This window comes from Festucalex cinctus, chromosome 1 (assembly GCF_051991245.1).
Source record: "Festucalex cinctus isolate MCC-2025b chromosome 1, RoL_Fcin_1.0, whole genome shotgun sequence".
In the NCBI taxonomy this organism is placed as follows: domain Eukaryota; kingdom Metazoa; phylum Chordata; class Actinopteri; order Syngnathiformes; family Syngnathidae; genus Festucalex; species Festucalex cinctus.
Window position 1 is genome coordinate 44,189,647 of NC_135411.1, and position 22,119 is coordinate 44,211,765.

Below are 22,119 nucleotides of genomic sequence, written 5' to 3' on the forward strand. Positions count from 1 at the left end.
TATGTATTAATTGAAACTTGAGGGGGAGGGGGAATCACCACCTTATTCATTTCCCCCGGCCATATGCTTTTGTCAGCTGGGGAATGAAAACACGACCCTTCAGTCTTAGAAATTCCTAACCACAGCAGAACTAATTTTGTCAACAATCTGGCTTCAATCTATTGCTTGATCTTAAAGCCATGTGTCTTTCTTATTTAATTTCATTTCAAAATAAACATTTACAATGGATTCTCACGATGTTTCTACTTTAAAAGCAGCACAAATAGCTGCTTGCAGAAGACAGTAAGATCACTTGGGGCAATGTTTTTTGGGGGTTAATATCATGAGTGAATTGAAAATTTGTAAGACAGACTAGAAATTGCATATACGAGGAAAAGCTACAGTGTCATGAAATATTACTGTCAGAAACAATGACTGGCGGGATGTAAACAATGTCCATTGTGATTATAACAATGTGTACTATACTGTATCTTTGTGCATTGACTTGTATTTCTTTCTTTCTCCCAGGAATTATCATTAATGATATTGCCACCCTTGAATCAAAGACAAACAAAACAATCAAGCTAATTCATATATACACAAACTCCGTTCCGCCCGAGGAAATAGAAAATACATTCAAGTTGTAACATGCTGAAGGAGAACTATATATGCTTAATTATTCCGTGAGCCCCGACTCAAGTGAAATGGAGTGAGAGAATTGTGCAAGAGAAGAGTGAGAGACACGAGGGTTAAAAGAAAGAGGCAGCGTTCGAGAAGCCCTCTCATACTAATCTGACAGAGGAGATCTTTTATAGAGACTGACAGCTTTTCCACTTGGCTAGCCACACCAGTCTCTGCCTCTCGTACTCTTTTGCTCCTCATCTCTCACCATCCTTCTCCTTCCACCCCTCGTTGGCTCTCTTGCTCTTCTAATCTCATCCATGATTTCTCTTTCATCTCTCTCACGCTTTTGCCAAACCAAATGCGATGTTGACTGCGAAGTTGCATGACTTGAATGATAGATACGCTTACTGTGTCATAAATGGTCACAGTGGTAAGATGACATTTCTAATTTTACAATGAAAGCTGAAAGAAAAGAAATAAACAAAATCATAAAGATACAAAATGTTGAGAGTGGAGCCCTGCATGGAGGAAACCAACGTTTAGTAACTTTAATGCTATTCATAAAGGACACAGGAAGGTGAACTGTGTGATTTCTCATAGCCAATCAGTACACTAAAATAATAGTGCAACTTCTTAAGCCAAACACATTGAGGATGTTCTGTTCCAGAATGCTGCTTGATTTCCAATTGTTTTATGCATAACATATAGGGATATTTTCATTAATATTCTTAAAGGTAGAGTTTGCACTCTTAAAAAAACAAAAAAAAACAATCACTTTTGTATACAGTGTTCCCTCGTTTTCCGCTGGGGTTAGGTTCCAAAAAATACCCGCAATAAATGAAATCCGCGAAGTAGTTAGCTTTATGTTTTACAATTCTTATAAATGTTTTAAGGCTCTAAAATCCCCTACCACACAATTTAGACACTTTTCTCATTGAGGCATGTACATGTTCTCACATTTCTCTCTTGTTCAAACATTGATAATGTTCAAAACTTCATAAATTTTATAAATGGGTATATTACTGCAGAAAAAAATATGCAAAATTGCACTTAAAAAAAAATCCGCGATACAGCGAGACCGCGAAAAGTGAACCGCGTTATAGCGAGGGAAGACTGTATTTTAAACTGTCTGTATGACCTGACAGTAGAATATTATTTAAAGGTACATTGCGGAGTTTGTCACTTTTTTATGCATGACTGCCACCTCTGGCCTAAAGCATAACTGCAGCCTCTGTGTCAAGCTTGTGCATGGTGCACGTGCAAGCACGTCTCGTTTTTTTTCAGTTTTCTTGGAGTCTGAGTGGGGACGAGCATGACGTCACCCTCCATAACTACATCCACTCCTGTGGCGTGCTCGCCCAGAACACACCACACTGTGGGGAAGATACAAGCTGATAGGCACAGTTGCAGTTAAAAAGTCAGGGCTCTTTGCCCTCATCTGGACATTCTCGGAGTCGGATATCCGGGCGTTTATGACATCACCGCCCACAACAAGGCGTGGCCATATTGAAACGGGGGCAAACACGAGCCGTTGCTGCTGTGGCGCGCTGGATTACAAACGAGTTGAACTTCTCTCTTATGTGCGATCTATTGTCCTTTGAAATATTGTCCTTTTGGAATGGCTAATTGCTGTGTTGCTGTTTTTACCGCTATAAGAATTCGAAGACACATTTGCACTTCATTGTTCCTCGTGAAAAGAAAAGGAGAGAGAAATGGCTGAAAGCGATCAATTGAGGAACAGTGAAAACAGACGGTTCATCGTTGGGAATCTACATCCAACATACTTATGTTTGCATCCAACATTTTATTACGTGTGATTGGCCTCATAAAAAATAGATTTCTGGAAAGAATATACATTGCCAATTCGAAGTGTGCGGAGTTTGAAAGATGAAACACTGGGTTGTACTTTGTCAAATTGCGATGATATTGTGCGAGTGTGTGCCATTTTGAATAACACGGGGCCAAGTATAGTGTTTGTTTGACGAACAGTAAGATGAAACTTCCTCGTGTTTACTAGTTATTAAAGTACTTTAATAACAGTAAACGACACTTCTCATTTGTGTGTTATCAATTTCTTTTCGTGAGGACGACACAACCACATTTTTTATTAAATGAAACGAAACATAGAATAACAGTGCGAACACCAGAAACAATATTTTACATGTTCTGTAAAAAAATAAAATAAAATAAAAAATGCAGACCTAAGGTAAACAGGCCTCATCTCCCCTTTTTAAATTACGGTACTCTTTGTATGGGCATATTTCTACGACAATGCCCACTAACTTTACGTTTTATCCCCCTGGCACCTATCGGCTATGTCCTATAATCATAAACTATGCAGAATGAATTTCAATGACAAAAACAGGCAAAACACAGCTGATGTATATGAATTGCGGTGACTATGTTTTCAAGCGCATGCCTCCATGTTAAGATGGACGGCACGTTGCAACACGAGATGACGTCATTGTGACGTCACGTTGACTGCGAGAATTGGTGGAGCATGCATGAAAAAAGCTTTAACATTAACATTTTGAACTTCGCAATGCATCTTTAAATTATGTATTAACAGTTACCGGTACACCATCTCTAGCCCAATCTTATCTTTCTAATTTCATTTTTTAAAAATTGTTTTTCTTTTTTTTCTTTTTTTCTTTTTTAATTCTCATGCCATAACTAAAGCGCCCAGTCAGAGACTAGTAGAGTCAGAAGGTATGATCGAATAATGTGTCAATAATTTTTCCGTGGACACATACACTCCACAATCTCTCTGTATGGTGTTTTGTTGGACTGATTATTGAACTCCAGTTAGCAACAAAAGTTAAAAAGGAGTTTGACAGCCTTCAAGACAAAAACATAATTCATTTTAGTCCAAAGTTATATAACATCATTCATAATTTCTTTTCCAATTATTGCTTTTTTTATGCACTGGACAAAACAGGCTAGTTGGAGAAGCTAGCAAAAGCTAGCAAGAGAAAAGCAGAGGGAGACGGAAGCCCAAATCACGGGACTTAGGGACGACCACCTGCCCCAGATGTGGAAGGTACGCAAAGGTAATCAAACCGGTGACATTTCATGTTTGGCAACATTTCAACATTAATACGCCATGTTATCAATGTAGCAGCCTTGGCTAATGTCAACTTCTATATGGTGTGCGATGTACGTACTGCTGCACGCCAATTGCAAGTTCGCGAGGGGCACTTTGGCCAACGACACAAGTGGGGGCAGTGAAGTGAGGCTACATTAAAAGATTGCTCGCGGCTTACAAAGTGCATACTCTACCTTGAACTGTCATTCAAATATAAAATAAGTTAAGCACTATAAATGTACAAAAAAACCACATACTGTAAAACAGTGCCTTTACTTTGATGAAAGAAAATAAAAGTTATGATTCAATACTAAAGATTGGGAGGGACGCTGAGGGTTTTGGGGTTGCCAAACTGAAGTTTGTTAACATTTTGCAAGTTTTATGCAATTTGTTCTCACATATTTTTCCCCAAAATGTTGTCGAGTTCCAACCTTGCGGACATTCTACCTTGCAGCCATTCAACCAGTGTAATTCATTAAAAATATTGTAAATTAATGACATAAATTAAAAAAAATAATAATGACATGGAATTAAAAATTTAAAAAATCATTATACAAGGCAGTATCTCCATATATTTGGCTTCAGGTATTTTCATCAAAGTCTATGAAAACTGGAAAGAAAAACATATGTTTGTTAGTTCCGACTATGTCATGATTCATTGAAGATAATGTGAGACCCCATTGAGGTGGACGCTTCTTTGACAACATAGTAACTTTAAAACCTTTCTTTTGAAAATAAGAGTGTACAACGTGTACTGTGCTGTTGGTATGACCAGTGCGAGAGAACTGGGGATGTTAGTTCACTGTGACACGTCCATTCTTCTGGCATGGTGATGGTTATGGTTTTGCTGCTCAGATGTGAATCTTTCCGAAACTTGTCAGCCTGGTCACTCATCAGTTCAACTATGTTTGCTCTTTTCATTCTTCTTCCTCCTTTCCATGTCATTTCTGAGCTTGAAAAAGCCCTGTGATGTGGGACAGGTCCTTAGAAACCAAATCTAGTTGTAATGTACTTTTTAAAAAACTATTGGAGCTCAGAAAGTTGCATAAATTACACTTTTTGTCTGTCTGTCGCATTTGTTCGATCACTTTTTCATGTTCTGCATAAATTACTGCCCCTTGTGTCTCTCCTTTTCCATTCATTCTGACACAAAAGCCTGCGCTGGAAGCTTCTACAAAGACTAATGTAGTCAGGATTAAGTCCTTTTGCTTATGTTGTGTCCCCATTATTTGCACATTTCCCACAACTCCATGTTATCAGCACTCGAATGCATTTGCAAATACGGCATTTCGACTGCTTTGACCATCTGCACAAAACTGAAGTGTTCACACAGTTTTAGATCAGATCATGTGAATGTTGATGTTGAAAAAGAGTCAAATAAAAATGGTGCATCTGGTTTTATCAGTGTGTCTCGTCGTCAAGGGAATATACTTTATTTTAAACTGATGGTAAAGGCTGATTAGCCTCGGGGTGGACCTCAAAGTGTTCTTTGAAGCTCAACAAAATTGTTTGTGCATAGAGATGTGCGTTTGATGAAAGCCTGATTGACATTTCTTTCATTTTATTGTCAACAACATCCTCTGCCGTCAAATAATTTGTTTGAGGTAAACTACAGGCTACAAACAGAAAACGCTTGAGAGCTCACACACAAGGAAAGAATAGGAAAAAAAAGGTGATAGATTTCTTGCATGTTGCAAAAACTAGGCATGGACAAAATAACTGATATATAAATTGTTTGCTGAGTTCAATTGTGACAGATCTGCGGACTGTGTTGATTTGGACTAAAAACAGTTTTCACCCAGGCTGGCCAAATTACCACACAAGAGCCAAACTAGCACATCAGTATCTCTATTTATATTTTATGGACTGCTGTACCTTAACAAAAAAACAAAAAAACAAAAAAACAAAGAAGAAGTAAGTGACCTTTCTGTCAAAGTGGTGATATAGTTCTGTAAGGGCTTGCTTTTGAATTCATTTCCCTACAGTCCTGTCATGTTCTCTCAATCTGTTGTACCAAGCTTCATTTAGGCAATGGAACACTGCAGATGGTACCTCAATGGTTGTTATCTAGCAGTTATATTGGTACCCTTCACAACTTCTGGCATATACATGTACTGGACAGAAAAGAACAGAACACACAGTACAGCTGGATAGAAACTGGGCCAAACATATTAGAGTTTTTTTTGTTTTGTTTTTCTCTCCGTAATGTCCTATATAATTCATATTCTTTATTTGGGGACTTTTAGCAGATATGAGATTAAAAGCGATTAATTAGATTAATTAATTACAAATCATGTAATTAGATTTTTTTTTTTTTAATCACCTGACAGTACTAATATTTAGGTCATTTATAAGTGTTGCGTTGACTGGAAAGATAATATGCACAGTGAAATGCATACATTACATTACATTACATACATTATGACCTTTTTTATATGTATTTGCAATGGATTCCATTTTCAAATGTGACTATCATAAATACAAGTTCATCACAGAATATTATGATACTATTGTGTGTATGTGTGTGTTGGGTGTTGTGCATGCGTGTGTGTGTGCAATCACCCAAGGCAGACGGTGTGTGTCGGGCATGTGCGCATCTCTCCGCCAGTGCTGCGAGGTAGGGGTGGGAGGTGTCACCTTGCTCAGGGGCTGAGGGGGGTGCGGCACACGAAACTGTGGGAGTCACAAAGACAAATGAAACCACAAGGTTCAGATGGGCCAAGAAGAAGGTCAAAGGTAAAAATCAAATGCCAAGAATGATAGTAAGGATGAAGTGAACAAGAGAGAGAGATGGATGCATTCCAATCGACACACAGTAGTCAAATTATTCTTCACATTAGTTAGCGGTTTTCACTAAATTTAGTATTCAGACAGGAAACAGTGTGATAAAACAAAAGAGTGAGACATAAAACAAAGACTTGTCATCAAAATAACTTCTTATTCACTCCACGGGAAATGCATGATATACTTTGAAGGATGACAACACTGGCTTACACTCTCTTGGAGCACATTTACACGTTGTTAAATGTATATTGTAGTCACTTAAAAATATGGAGGTTTCTCTGTGAAACATACTGTGTTGTTAACATATTTTTGGAAGGAGCAATTCAATATTTTAGGACATGGGTTGATTCAGTGTCATTCAGAGCTTATATGAATGATGGCAAAACCCTCTCTAACTGTTTATTGAACTTACGGCGTTACCTTTGGCAGTGCATTCATACAGAAACACAATCAGAAAATTATTCCTAGACAATACTTTTTATGAGTTCTTCTGGTGTTTGCACTACCAGGAGACTCATATTTATGATTATGAGTAATATGTAATTCCATGACAATTTTTTATAAGGTGGAAATAAAAAGTCTACACATCCCTGTTCAGAAGCTATTCTTTTCTGATATACAAAACGCGATCAGGACAAATCCTTTACTAACTTTTTCCACCATTAATGTGTATAACCTATACAAATTTATTGAAAGTAAAACTGAAATATTTTAGGGAAGTAAAAAATAAACCACTTTAGAGGGGGGGGGGGAACCCCAGAGGCAAACGTGTCAGGGAGGCTGCCAAAAGGCGAACAGCAACATTTAAGAAGTTGGGTAAATTTCTTACAAGTACTAGGGGTGGGACAAAAAACCGATTCGACCGAACCATCGGTCGTCAAGGGGAGCTCAACGGCCGTATCGGTAGCAAACTTGTCAACCGATACAAAATCCGCCGGGAATCCTTAGATACATTGCTTGTAAAGCTGTGGACCGGATATCGCGTTGCTGTGAATCTGTTGCGAGTGAGGGTTTATGGTTTTCATAACAATAGCAAGAGTTCTGCACCGTGCTCTACTTGTTTTGTTTACATTTCAGTAGCATCACTATTCAAGCTACTTCCGTGTTTACAGAGAGCTAGCAAAGTAGCGCTCAGAGACGCTTCATTCCCCGGATGTTGTAAACATAATGCAAAGACGTTACGCACCTTTTTTGGGGGGAGCCTACCGTCAACGCCGTGCTCGCGACACGGCACGCGCGCAGTCGCGCACAACGAGTGACAACATGCAAATGGGGACAGTTAGCAGAAGCCGGTGCCGTACATCTCGATATTTCCCATGGCTATCGAGTCCTCTCGGTGCACTTGTATGTCCCGGGCCGGCGTTGGTACTGCGCGCGAGCCAAAAAGAATAACTCCCGTGACGATCCAATGCATGGATTCAAACGACACAGGTATGTCCCACAGCCAACACACCAGCTAAGCTAAAAGCACACGGCAAGTATCTCATTTCTCAGTTTGTGGCTCCCTGTCAATGTACACAATTAGCATGAGCAGCAGGGAAATGATACGTGCCCGCAATTACGTCATCAAACTCAAAATGAACGACAGCCCAAAAAACAAAACAAACCGTAGTGATTCCGTGGTCATCATCGTGTCTCAGATTAAAAAAACAAAAAAGATGTCATACATTAACCAAAAATGAATGTGATGGCAAAGAAAAACAAAAATTGTTAAAAACAAAAATTGTTGATAAAAAGGTTAGGGCACTTTTGGAAATATTTTTGGATATATTAAGTTGTTAAAATGGGTTTGATAGATTTATTGTTCCATAAGGTGGCTTCATATTTCTTTTGGCTGGACGGTAGGTTTATTTCATGTCTTAAATTTATGTTTCTGAAATACTTCACAATGTGGACATATTCTGTTTAATTGTGTTGGTGTCTTTTTAAAGGTTAAATATTTATATTTCAAATTGAATTATCAGCCTTTTTGTTTTCCTGATCCTGATTTTGAATAAAAAAAAACAACAACCAAAAAACAATTATAACGGTCAATAACAACTAATAAATATTTAAACTGATAACATTTTTCAGTCATATCGCCCAGCCCTTTGTTCCGGTCCATTTAAATAATTGATTCAATATATAAAAATATAGAAGACATTGTTGTTGTTCTTTTTTAACACATTTGTAGATACTGTAAAAATTTGTGGTGTTTTAATATTAATGTTTACAAGCAACCCCTCCGTGAGCCGGCACCTTAACGTGGTGGAGGGGTTTGCGTGTCCCAATGAACCTAGGAGCTATGTTGTCTGGGGCTTTATGCCCCTGGTAGGGTCACCCATGGCAAACAGGTCCTAGGTGAGGGGCCAGACTAAGAACGGCTCAGAAGACCCTTATGATGGAAAATAACTTTGGAGACGCGTTTCCCTTGCCCGGACGCGGGTCACCGGGGCCCCCCTCTGGAGCCAGGCCTGGAGGCGGGGCTCGCTGGCGAGCGCCTGGTGGCCGGGCCTGCACCCATGGGGCCCGGCCGGGCACAGCCCGAAGAGGCAACGTGGGTCCCCCTTCCCACGGGCTCACCACCGGTGGGAGGGGCCAAAGGGGTCGGGTGCAGTGTAGGCTGGGTGGCAGCCAAGGGAGGAGACCTTGGCGGACCGACCCCCGGCTACAGAAGCTGGCTCTTGGGACATGGAACGTCACCTCTCTGGCAGGGAAGGAGCCCGAGCTGGTGTGCGAGGCCGAGAAGTTCCGACTAGATAGAGTCGGACACGCCTCCACACACAGCTTGGGCTCTGGTACCAGTCCTCTTGAGAGGGGTTGGACTCTCTTCCACTCTGGAGTTGCCGACGGCGTGAGGCGCAGAGCAGGTGTGGGCATACTTATTGCCCCCCGGCTCGGCGCCTGTACGTTGGGGTTTACCCCGGTGGACGAGAGGGTAGCCTCCCTCCGCCTTCGGGTGGGGGGACGGGTCCTGACTGTTGTTTGTGCATATGCACCAAACAGCAGCTCAGAGTACCCACCCTTTTTGGAGTCCTTGGAGGGTGTGCTGGAGAGCGCTCCCTCTGGGGACTCCCTCATCCTACTGGGGGACTTCAACGCTCACGTGGGGAATGACAGTGAGACCTGGAGGGGCGTGATTGGGAGGAACGGCCCCCCTGATCGGAACCCGAGCGGTGTTCTGTTATTGGACTTCTGTGCTCGTCACGGTTTGTCCATAACGAACACCATGTTCAAGCATAAGGGTGTCCATATGTGCACTTGGCACCAGGACACCCTAGGCCTCAGTTCGATGATCGACTTTGTAGTCGTGTCATCGGATTTGCGGCCGCATGTTCTGGACACTCGGGTGAAGAGAGGGGCGGAGCTGTCAACTGATCACCACCTGGTGGTGTGTTGGCTCCGATGGTGGGGGAAGATGCCAGTCCGACCTGGCAGACCCAAACGTATTGTGAGGGTTTGCTGGGAACGTCTGGCGGAATCCCCTGTCAGAAAGAGTTTCAATGCCCACCTCCGGCAGAGCTTCTCCCTTGTCTCGGGGGAGGCGGGGGACATTGAGTCCGAATGGGCCATGTTCCGCGCCTCCATTGTTGAGGCGGCCGATCGGAGCTGTGGCCGTAAGGTGGTCGGTGCCTGTCGTGGCGGCAATCTTCAAACCCGCTGGTGGACACCAGCGGTAAGGGATGCCGTCAAGCTGAAGAAGGAGTCCTATCGGGCCTTTTTGGCCTGTCGGACTCCGGAGGCAGCTGACAGGTACCGGATGGCCAAGCGGAACGCGGCTTCGGCGGTTGCTGAGGCAAAAACTCGGACATGGGAGGAGTTCGGTGAGGCCATGGAAAACGACTTCCGGACGGCTTCGAGGAAATTCTGGTCCACCATCCGGCGTCTCAGGAGAGGAAAGCAGTGCACCATTAACACTGTGTATAGTGGCGATGGGGTGCTGCTGACCTCGACTCGGGACGTCGTGAAGTGGTGGTGGGAATACTTCGAAGACCTCCTCAATTCCACCAACACGTCTCCTTTTGAGGAAGCAGAGTCTGGGGACTCTGGGGTGGGCTCTCCTATCTCTGGGGTCGAAGTCACTGAGGTGGTTGGCAGGGCCCCGGGGGTGGATGAGATCCGCCCGGAGTTCCTAAAGACTCTGGATGTTGTGGGGCTGTCATGGTTGACACATCTCTACAACATCGCGTGGACATCGGGGACAGTGCCTCTGGATTGGCAGACCGGGGTGGTGGTCCCCCTTTTTAAGAAGGGGGACCGGAGGGTGTGTTCCAACTACAGAGGGATCACACTCCTCAGCCTCCCTGGTAAGGTCTATTCAGGGGTGCTGGAGAGGAGGGTCCGTCGGGAGGTCGAATCTCGGATTCAGGAGGAGCAGTGTGGTTTTCGTCCTGGCCGTGGAACAGTGGACCAGCTCTACACCCTCCACAGGATCCTCGAGGGTGCGTGGGAGTTCGCTCAACCAGTCCACATGTGTTTTGTGGATTTGGAGAAGGCGTTCGACCGTGTCCCTCGGGGAGTTCTGTGGGGGGTGCTTCGGGAGTACGGGGTGCCGGGCCCCTTGATACGGGCTGTTCGGTCCCTGTACGACCGTTGCCAGAGTTTGGTCCGCATTGCCGGCAGTAAGTCGGATTCGTTTCCGGTGAGGGTTGGACTCCGCCAAGGTTGCCCTTTGTCACCGATTCTGTTCATAACTTTTATGGACAGAATTTCTAGGCGCAGCCGAGGCGTGGAGGGGTTCCGGTTTGGTGGCCTCAGCATTGCATCGCTGCTCTTTGCAGATGATGTGGTGCTGTTGGCTTCATCAGGCCGGGGCCTTCAGCTCTCACTGGAGCGGTTCGCAGCCGAGTGTGAAGCGGCTGGGATGAGGATCAGCACCTCCAAATCCTGGTCCTCAGTCGGAAAAGGGTGGAGTGTCGTCTTCAGGTCGGGGATGAGATCCTGCCCCAAGTGGAGGAGTTCAAGTATCTTGGGGTCTTGTTCACGAGTGAGGGTAGGATGGAGCGGGAGATTGACAGGCGGATCGGTGCAGCGTCTGCAGTGATGCGGACTCTGTATCGGTCCGTCGTGGTAAAGAAAGAGCTGAGCCAAAAGGCAAAGCTCTCGATTTACCGGTGGATCTACGTTCCAACCCTCACCTATGGTCACGAGCTGTGGGTCGTGACCGAAAGAACAAGATCCCGGTTACAAGCGGCCGAAATGAGTTTCCTCCGCAGGGTGTCCGGGCTCTCCCTTAGAGATAGGGTGAGAAGCTCGGTCATCCGGGAGGGACTCGGAGTCGAGCCACTGCTCCTCCGCGTTGAGAGGAGCCAGCTGAGGTGGCTCGGGCATCTGGTTCGGATGCCTCCTGGACGCCTCCCTGGGGAGGTGTTCCGGGCATGTCCCACTGGCGGGAGGCCGCGGGGACGACCCAGGACACGCTGGAGAGACTATGTCTCTCGGTTGGCCTGGGAACGCCTCGGGATCCCACCGGAGAAGCTGGTTGAAGTGGCTGGGGAGAGGGAAGTCTGGGTTTCCCTCCTGAAGCTGCTGCCCCCGCGACCCGACCCCGGATAAGCGGAAGAAGATGGATGGATGGATGGATGGATGTTTACAAGCAACAAATGTCACTAAGTTTTGAATATTGAAATTAATCGTATCGAATCGAAAATTGTATCGTTCCCAAACTTAATCGAACCGTATCGAACCGTTCTGTTCTGAAAGATAATCGTTTTTCAATCGAATCGCAACTTGTGTATCGAGATACATATCGAATCGGCCTCATGTCAGAGATTCCCACCCCTAACAAGTACAGGAGTGTATTTCACAAAGGAGGTTCAACAAACTGTGAGATTAACCCTGAACAACAAGTTGACATACTCTCAGATAGGAGACTCTACATTTTCGGTTCCAGTCCAGCTGTTTCCAGTGAGTTATATCAACGCTGAGTAGTCTCACCTGGATTTACTCCCAGAATTAAAAGACCGCCTCAATGGAGCTCCGATTCGTCGAGTCACCATGGCAACGGGGAAGCCGAGCTCGGCGCCACCCTCTGCTTCCACATTGTTTTTTGTGTTTTTTTATTTTATATTTTTGCCCCTTTTCAGCCCAAAATCTTAATGTGATCATATGTCAAATTTAAGCATGTCTTTATTATAAAAATAAATAAATAAATAAATAAATAAATAAAAAGAAATAAGTGCAACACCGCAGCGGCTCCCCATAAAGGAAGGTGTCATGGGAGAACATTGCTGCTCGGGTCAATGCGTAAATTTAAATGTATAGTTCTTTGCAATCACAATATTACAGGGGAAACCTGTTGAATGATGAGCTCATTAATTCATTTCATTTAGATCCTGCGAGGGCAGGGCTCGATAGTGCGAGCATTTCACTCGCAAATGCAGGCAACTTTTAAGTGCGTGCTGGTGAACAAAAATGCCGCGCGCGCAGCGCGGGTGCATTAATGCTCCCTCTGCACTATGTTTAAAACGTACATTCAAAGTCGCCGTGTCCTCCCCTGGCTCTCTCGTAAAAAAAAAAAAAATACAATTGCGCGTGTACAACGCTCGCTGGTGTTCTCATTCACTTGAATGAGAGCACCTGCGGGAGAGCTCTCCATTCACAAATACCTTTTCGACTCACGAGCCGGTCGTGAATCTTCAATATTTCATCCATGGTGGTCCATATGAAATTGAAAATATGGTTCAATATTGGCATGACTTGCCACTCGTGAAATGTTATGGCAGATCCGCATGCATTGGGGAATGCAAGCTTGGCTTGGAGAGTTTAAATGATCCCGCCCCCTTCCCACCGCACGCCTCCTGTAACGGAAAAGCAATGGAGGCGGATGTGGTGTGGTAGCGTGAAGCGTGCTGTGCGGGGCTCAGGGAAAAGCGGCAGCGAATTTTTAAAAAATGAAGCGGTCTATTGGTGATTATTTTCTAAAACAAAATGAGAATGATGGTGGTAAAGGAGGGCCAGCGGACGGTGCCAAATCAAACGATACAGATTATTCTGCTCGTCAGAAGTTTTAGTTTGAATTTGTGCAGTCTTTAAGCGCCCTCCTGTGGTTGCTAGGTTTAATGTTTTTGTTCAGTAAAAAAGAGAAAGACACCACTCCAATGTGACAGCACGCAACGCCGACACGTTCATTGTTACTCAGACTGTTGGATCTTATTTTTGTTTTTGCTTTGGATAAGAATTATCCGTAAGTACATGCGATGTCAATATAAAAACAGTGTAGATATATTTTAGTTAATTAGCACAATTAGAGACTGTTGAATATGCAATGTAACTAGCTACTAGCATGAAAAGGTGTCGTGTGTTAGCTCATATTACATTGTTTGTTATTTTATTTTCTAGTGTTACGCCGACTTAAAGAGGGTAATGGTCAGTGACCATTGTTCAAATTAACGGCACAAAAGGAAAACGAAGTCTGGTTATTTGGAATGCCGTTAACTCGCTGTCTAGCTGGTGAAATCTAGAAGCTTCGGAGCGAGGACAGCATACAGATGAAAAGGTCAGGGGAGCAGCGGTTGAGGAGTAGGTGAAGAAAAAAAAAAGTACTTTTACTGAGCTAAACAAAACAATGTAGACGTGAGATGAGTTATATGAAATTATTGACTTGTTTTGATAGCCACTGCCGTTGCAGGCAAAACCTCGTGTTCCAATTAAATATTTTGCAAATATATCGAGTTGCGTATGCCTAAGGTCATGCTTGCACCTCCACAAAAATGGTGCGACCAAATCCTGTGCTGTGCGAGCAACTAAAAATGTTACTCGCACCAGTGCTAGTAGTGGAAAAGTTAGTGTAGAGCCCTGGAGGGAGAAGCGCACTTGATTTAATATGAATATAAAACACTAAGATGAAATATAAAAACATTATTCAAACGGGTATAAGAAAAGAAAACGGAGCACAATACATGCTGCAATGTGAGCGCATATGACTACGTCTGGTAATGTTGCAAATGACGGATTGAAGTTGTGTATGTAGATGATGGACTGTGATGTGAAATGCTGTACCGCTCAAAAAGGTAACTGTGCGGAAATGCCAGATATACGCGGTCAGATAACATTCCTGTGACGAATATTTTATTCCCTGCGCAATTAAGCAGCACCTTCATCAATAGGGTTATTGTCAAGAGAACATGCCATGTTGGTGACAAAAGTGAACTTTACGCTATAGACTATAGGTGTATTTACGCAATGACAAAACTGCTACCGACCAGGTTAGGTTGATGGCCCATGTTACTACGGTAACCGACCGAGACCGTAAATGATCTCTTTTTATGAAAGAGGCTAGAGTTCCCTCTTATCCTCTTGTTTCAGTTACCTCCCTTTCCAAAACGAGTTTCCCACTTTTCAGGGTTTCTTTACCCAGATTTCTCACTAACCTGCTTTGTGAAATACACCCCAGGCTGTTTAGTACATGTGACAACAATTTTCCGTCTTCATCTTGTGTCAGGGCTATGGGATAGTGGCAAGATACGTAACTCTAAGGGTGTACCTTAAAATTCAAGTTTGAATTTTTTTTAAGGTGCCACTCTCCAACAATGTTCCAAATAATGAAAAAAATGCTTTATAACATTTTATAGCAGTACTATTAATTTAGTGGTGCCATACATCATACTTTATCCATTTTATCAATCCATCCATGAATCCATCTGAACAGCTTAACCCCACGAAGGTGGTGGGTATGCTGTAGCCTATCCCAGCTTCAGGCAGCAGGCGGGGTACACCATGAACTAATGTGCAAGTGTGAGTTGCAGACTGTTTTGTTTTTTTGTTTTTTTCGTGACAGTTGCTCGGTGTACAGCAGGCCTCGGTGAAATTAAACATATGGCCTGTTGTTCTTTGCTGAACTGTTTTAAATCTTTTTTCTTTTTCTTTTTTTTTGTTTTTGTTTTTTGGCATGACCTGCTCGTTTAAGGTCATACCACAATATCTCAATTGGATGTAAGTCCGGACTTTGACTTGGCCACTCCAAAACCTTAATTCTAGGTTATTTTGAGCTATTCAGAGATGGATTTGCTGGAATGTTTCAGGTTGTTTTAATGTTGCATAACCCCTTGCGCTTGAGGGCACAAACTGATGGCCGAACATCGGAGAAGGGACTAAACTTCTTTTATGGAACAAAACGCCTCAGTAGTACTAAGTATTGAACTGTGATTGAATTTTTATTTTTTATTTTATTATTATTATTAATTCAATCTCTGGTGTAATAACCTTATTTATTGATTGCTTGAATTATTTTTTATTTTATTAGCTGTTCTTAATAAAGTCAAGTCTAAGTCTAAGATAATTTCAAGGAGAAGATATTTCTCTTTCATTTGTGAGTGTCATCACATCACGTCACGTTTTCTCAGCGGAAGACACAACGCCGGGTCACGTGTACCAACATATGGAAGCGGCGAGCACTAGGAGACGTAAACAATGGAAGAAGCAGGAGGACCTCCACAAACGGGTGCATTTACTCATTGTAAATACAGCCATTACTTCGCATTTGTGTCCAGTAAAGACTACAAAAAACTCTCATGGGCATATTCAGTAAGAATGCGCTGCGTCCGGTCATAGCGCGAAATATTGCACCACAACTGCCCACCTATTCACTAAGGATATTGCTCTAATCATATACCGGCGCAAACACGCCCACAAAACTGACATCTTGGAGCAAATTTGCACCTGATTTACTACACATGGCAATGGATTTGCGCCAAGAACATGGTTGTTATAGTAACAGTTGCAAGAAAGATGACATCATCAGAAAGCGAGGTTGGACCGAGAGGAAGCGTTTAGAGAGCCATTAAGCTGTACAGAGCAGAGAGGACGACAACTGTGTCATTCATTCATAAAGTTCAAATTATTGGTGCGATCGTTTTTTTAAAATATATTTTCAGAGGTTGGCGTGGACGTACAGTATGCATCTGGCACGTAAAAATGATCGTAAAATGCCTCCCCAACATTGCCGTTCAGCCCGGGTTACGATATGTGTCCTAAACCAACATTGGGGAATCTCTCTCTCTCTCTCTCTCTCTCTCTCTCTCTCTCTCTCTCTCTCTCTCTCTCTCTCTCTCTCTCTCTCTTTCTCTCTCTCTCTCTCTTTCTCTTTCCCTCCCCTCTCTCTCCCCTCTCTCTCCTCTCTCTCTGCATGAACAGCCAGAGAGCGACAGTGCACCGTGCCATGCACTGCTGTCATGATCCCGGGATCGGGGTTGTAGCAGGTTAATACATGCTTTCCGAAAACGTTATTTGCATCACGCAAACTCGGTGTTGCTATTTGCGCTGGCGTTAGTGAATTAGACGCTATATATCAATGAGTTTCATTTGCATTGAGGTGGGCATATTTTGCGTGAAATGTATGCAAATTACCTCATTTACATATGCGCAAATAACACCGGCGCACTGTGACGCAATCTGTTTGTCAGAGCACTTAGTGACGGATTTCCCCATCTCCACGTGTTTAGTGAATTAGGCGCTCCCGGATTGCTCCATTTTTAACGGTTAGCACTGTGCAAAGGCGACGCAGACCTTTAGTGAATAGGCCCCTCAGTGTGTTGCAAACTTTGCGCTGGCTAAAAACTCAACATCCAATGTGAAGAAACACATCACAGCACAGCACGATACAACTCGAAGCAAAGCCGACAGGTAAGGAGAAAACAAGCAGTTCTCGACCCCCAGAAAATTTTTTTAGCTGTAAAAGTTTAGTGCAATTAAAAAGAAACCAAAAATTATTCAACTATGCAAAAGATACAGTATACTATGAAGCTATCTGGAAGCAAACTAATCCTTCTTAACATATTGCACTCTTCTCAGGCATCAAGCATTTTTTTTTTTTATGTATAAGGTAGTTAAATCCCGCAAGTAAAATTAGGAAAATGCATTGTGCTAAAGAAAACCAAAATTTAATTGGTTTATCTAAACACAGTTTCATTCTTCCGTTTTCTCCCATCATCTTTAATGCAGTAACATCACATTGGTGCTGCTCCATAAACCGTTGAAATATGAGTGAAAATGGTACTCGGCCTGCATTGAAACTGGCCACATTCATCACAACAACCTATGACTACATAGGACACAATCGTATTTCAAAATTAAACATGCATTCTCATTCCACAGTCCACTCCTCTTCCAATGACACAACATGAATAAAACATTAAATCACAGATTCCTACACCACATTGTTTAAATAATGTATTTTGTATTGTTTTCTGAGCTACTGTATATAAAACTGAAAGATTGACATGTATTGACATGATGCAGTCCTAGAGCTGTTGCTTAAAAACTGACCCTCACAGTGGTTCTAATGAAACTGATGGTGAAACAGCATACACAATTCATGCAATTTATGTGCATTCATTCACTCAAATTCTCGTCCCAATCTCAGACACACAAGTAACTTGACAAATGCTGATAATAATCATTGTACCACTGAGCATACAAAGACTGCATTACTCACAGTTACATGGACGAGGGCAACTTTCCCTTTTGTTATACACAGAAGGCTTGACAATCATTATTTTTTTTTTCCTATTAGGACTTTAGTTGAAGACCTCAACATAAAGTTTTACACGACTTGCTGCATATTGCTGGTGTCAGGCTGAAACCTTGTACCGCCAAAAAAAACTTTTCAGAAGACCCCAACCACGGCATGTTTGCTCAACAATAAACTTTGCATCATCAAAGAGAGCAAGCCATTTTGTAGCACATACTCAACGTTAGTGATATTCAGATTTTGATACTCTCAAAACTTCTCATTCAAATGTTTGCAACCAAAGTTCCTAGCATGTAGTTCCACCCTTTCTTTGAGAAAAATACGCCCCTAATGTCAAATAAAACCTGTAAATCTTGTAAAATGTCAGTATATTTTGAGGCTTTAACTCAGTGAGTGTATCAAACACATTAACTCCCACAAGTGTGCGTAGCTTTTCTTTTCTTTTTATATCAATTCCACCACAGAGGGGAACCAGAAAGATAGAAATCATTGAGATTATACTGTCTGTAACTGTCAGACTGGATAATGATAAAGCAAAAATATAAAATCAAAAGCGCTGTGCACTTCTTGCACAAATGAGAAAATGCAAATAGCAGTCACCACATTGAATTTCCATGCATTCAAAAGACCAAATGAAACTGACTTAAAATAACAGTGAGAGATAGAGAGAGAGAGAGAGAGAGAGAGAGAGAGAGAGAGAGAGAGAGAGAGAGAGAGAGAGTTCTAAAAATTAAAAAAAAACATACAAACTAACGGCTGTCACACTAACCTGGTTGTTTGAAGCATAGTCAAGGCTCGTTTCTTGCATATTCAAGAACATGTTGTCTCCTTCCAACTGCGGGGAGAATAAGGAAAAGCAAGAATGTCAGTTATGACAAAAACACGCAGTATTATTTGTGATGTTGCTAAAATAAAACCAACAAAAAATACAAATACAGGCAGCTAAAACATTGCAACTGTTTCCATTTAGAATTAAAAAAAAATGAACTTTTGCATATTAAATAACATCTTGTAAATGAGGAACAACCTAAATAAACATTCTGGCGCACAAGGTGCCATAAAATGTACTTAAATTACTATGACGACAGCTCTTATATGGAGAAGATATGATCTGCAGTGTTGTTCCCCTTCATGGTGACTTTTTCCTGCATCCTTCATACATCGGGAAATTATTTTTCTGTACTCTAACAAAAACATAAAACCCTCTCACATTTCTTCAGGCCTTCTTTATAGATGATATTGCTATCACCTGGGCTGTATTCAGCGTTTTGAACAACCGTAACTTCTTTGCCATCTTCTTCTTCTTGTCCTATCGTTTTCATGTTATTCTTCATTTTTTCTTCGCAATCACAGTTCACACCAAATGGAAGCAGCTAAAAGACTACTACTCTTAGAGACGCTAATTACCGTACTAACAATTACAAATATTAATGCTAACCATTTGATGACCCGTTTCATTCGCCATAGAGCTCCTCCTTGTTTGTTCAAATTACACAAACCACATATAATTATGGATTGAAGCTGTATGATATTGCACCCATGAAATGTTGACGCCATATTTACTTCCTTATTTTCCCTTTTTACCTCCTCTATCCATCTAGTTTATGTGGCAGTATCTGATTTCGCCCTTCCTGGGCCTGCACTGCAGTAAAACATGTATGTAACTACGTACGTGTGACACACTGTAACAACCACTGAACAGCCTCACATACACTCACAACTCCCATAGAGAGAATATTACAAGGCCGCTTCTGTCAAAATTTGATGGATGACATTCTTAATTAGATTAGGGGGGTCATGTGTGGGTCATGACCCCTCCCTAATGAAGATTAATGACCCTTTAATGACTTCCAGATGTCATATAATGAAGATTAATGACCCTTAATGACTTCCAGATGTCATATAATGAGGGTTAATGACCTTTAATGACTTCCTGATGTCATTTAATGAGGGTTAATGACCCTTAATGACTTCCTGATGTCATTTAATGAAGATTAATGACCCCTAATGACTTCCTGATGTCATTTAATGAAGATGAATGACCCTTAATGACTTCCTGATGTCATTTAATGAAGATTAATGACCCTTTAATGACTTCCAGATGTCATATAATGAGGGTTAATGACCTTTAATGACTTCCAGATGTCATTTAATGAGGGGTAATGACCTTTAATGACTTCCGGATGTCGTTTAATGAGGATGAATGACCTTTAATGACTTCCGGATGTCGTATAATGAAGATGAATGACCTTTAATGACTTCCGGATGTCGTTTAATGAAGATGAATGACCTTTAATGACTTCCAGGTGTTATATAATGAAGATGAATGACCCTTAATGACTTCCTGATGTCATTTAATGAAGATTAATGACCCCTTAATGAAGATGGATGATGTGTAGGTGGTGTTCCTACCTGTTTTTGCAGATATCATGGCTGACCCGGGTTCAAATGCTAATTGTTTGGTTAACTTCCGGATCCGGTGCACGCCCCCTAGATTGAGTGAACAATGAATAATAATGAGATTGAATGACGTGATCGGAGGGAGTAGTTTAGTATGGGTAAAACCGCCGGGGGGAAAAGTACTAGCCATTTCTATTATGGTGAAGGGGGAAAAGTATGCGCAAACACGGCTCAAAGATTGTATTTTAGAGGTTGTAAAACAAGAAGTATAAGGTAAGGTTAAACTGTGATACGCTGGTTGGTATTATGAAATTAAAAAACATGAAGTTATACATTATATGTAAAAATGTTGTAAGAGTCGTTCGTGACTGCTGGGGTTGAATCTGAAAATAAACGGATAAAACTATATAATTTCCCCTTACTGATATAGTTACTATCTGACATTTTTGTTCAATATTTCTGTGAGTAGGGGGAAGCATATGCAGTCAAAGATTCATGGGGAGGTCAAATGTATGTCTGTGCTTGTGTGCGCGTACGCGCATGTATGGCTGCATGAGGGTCAAAGAAGTGTGAGGACAGACGGGCGGCTGAAGAAGTGTGAGGTAAACGATGGCTATAATGTTGTTAGTTTGAAAGACAACGCTTCCTAAAATATATTACAAAAATAAGCATGTACTCTGACGGTTACATTTATATCAGTATCAATTTTACAAAAGGAAAATGGTGAGCAGGTCTCCTCACCCCTTGTGAGAACAGAGGGGTTGCTGGTCATAAAATTAAATTAGGCTGAAGAAGAACGGACACGCAACTAATTGTGAGGGTCATTTCTGAGGGTCTAATAGAAATTTCTGGATTTTAAATTGCGTTTTGCACACCCTCCTCAATGTATAAATATGAGGCCTTCGCAATGCCACACTCACTTCTCTGAAAAATTCTCAAGAGGTATCGGCTCTGAGCTTCCAAGATCTCAAGGTAATTAACTCTTGATATTATCTATATATGTATATATACTCATACAAATGAGGCACTTATATTCACTTCTATTAATGTTTTTGCTATGAAATTAAAAAAAAACGACATCTTAATGAAGCTTCTGGAAAAGCAAGCATCTTAGTGAGTGATTTATTTATTTAATGGAATGATGCATGCCTTTATTTTTATACTTATAGCGTTTATTTTATTTTTAAGTTATGAGAGATTTTGGAATAAGTCTGTATCAATATGTATTTTTGTTTTATATTTATTTTAATTTTATAGAGTTAGGAGAGTTTTTTTAATTTTATTTTATTTTTTATTTTTTTTGAATGAGTGAATGAGTTCGTATTTTCTTATTTTAAATTAGAATTTTTACAGAATTAGAAGCGTTGTTGGATGAAATTCAACTGTATTATTATTCAGCGTCACAAGATGGCGATGTTGTGCCAGGAATCCGGCGTAAGTATTTCTTATTTTGAAACGTTTAGAGCTTTTTCTTGCTTTAAAATTAACTGTTACTAATGGATATTTACAGAATTGAATGAGGATGTGAACGAGAGGATTAGACAGCCGGAGATTTTCGTAATTACGAGTGATGAGGAAGAATTGGATGACGAATTATCTGCAGGAGTGAACGGTAAATTTCCTTTTTTTAAATAAAATAAAACCTATGTATTACTATTTTTTAAATGAACCGGTAATGTTGTATGATTATAGGTGGTGATATACTGAGCGAGACGGTCCCAGAGACTGCTCAACCTGAGGTCATAATAATATCTGACGAAGAAGAAGAAGAAGGAGAAGAAGAAGAAGAGATATTAAG

The 22,119-nt window shown here is 41.7% G+C and overlaps 1 protein-coding gene across 5 annotated transcripts in view; it reads right to left on the reverse strand.

The window, feature by feature from the left end:
* The window catches only part of tox (thymocyte selection-associated high mobility group box), an 80,005-nt gene that overhangs the window by 22,255 nt on the left and 35,631 nt on the right, over positions 1-22,119 (reverse strand). For all 5 annotated transcript variants that reach the window (XM_077536861.1, XM_077536896.1, XM_077536869.1 and 2 more), the window contains 2 exons: positions 18,691-18,756; positions 6,251-6,361 (listed from right to left, as the gene is read on the reverse strand). In XM_077536861.1, coding sequence (XP_077392987.1) covers positions 6,251-6,361; positions 18,691-18,756 — 177 coding nt within the window. The remainder of the gene's footprint in view (positions 1-6,250; positions 6,362-18,690; positions 18,757-22,119) is intronic.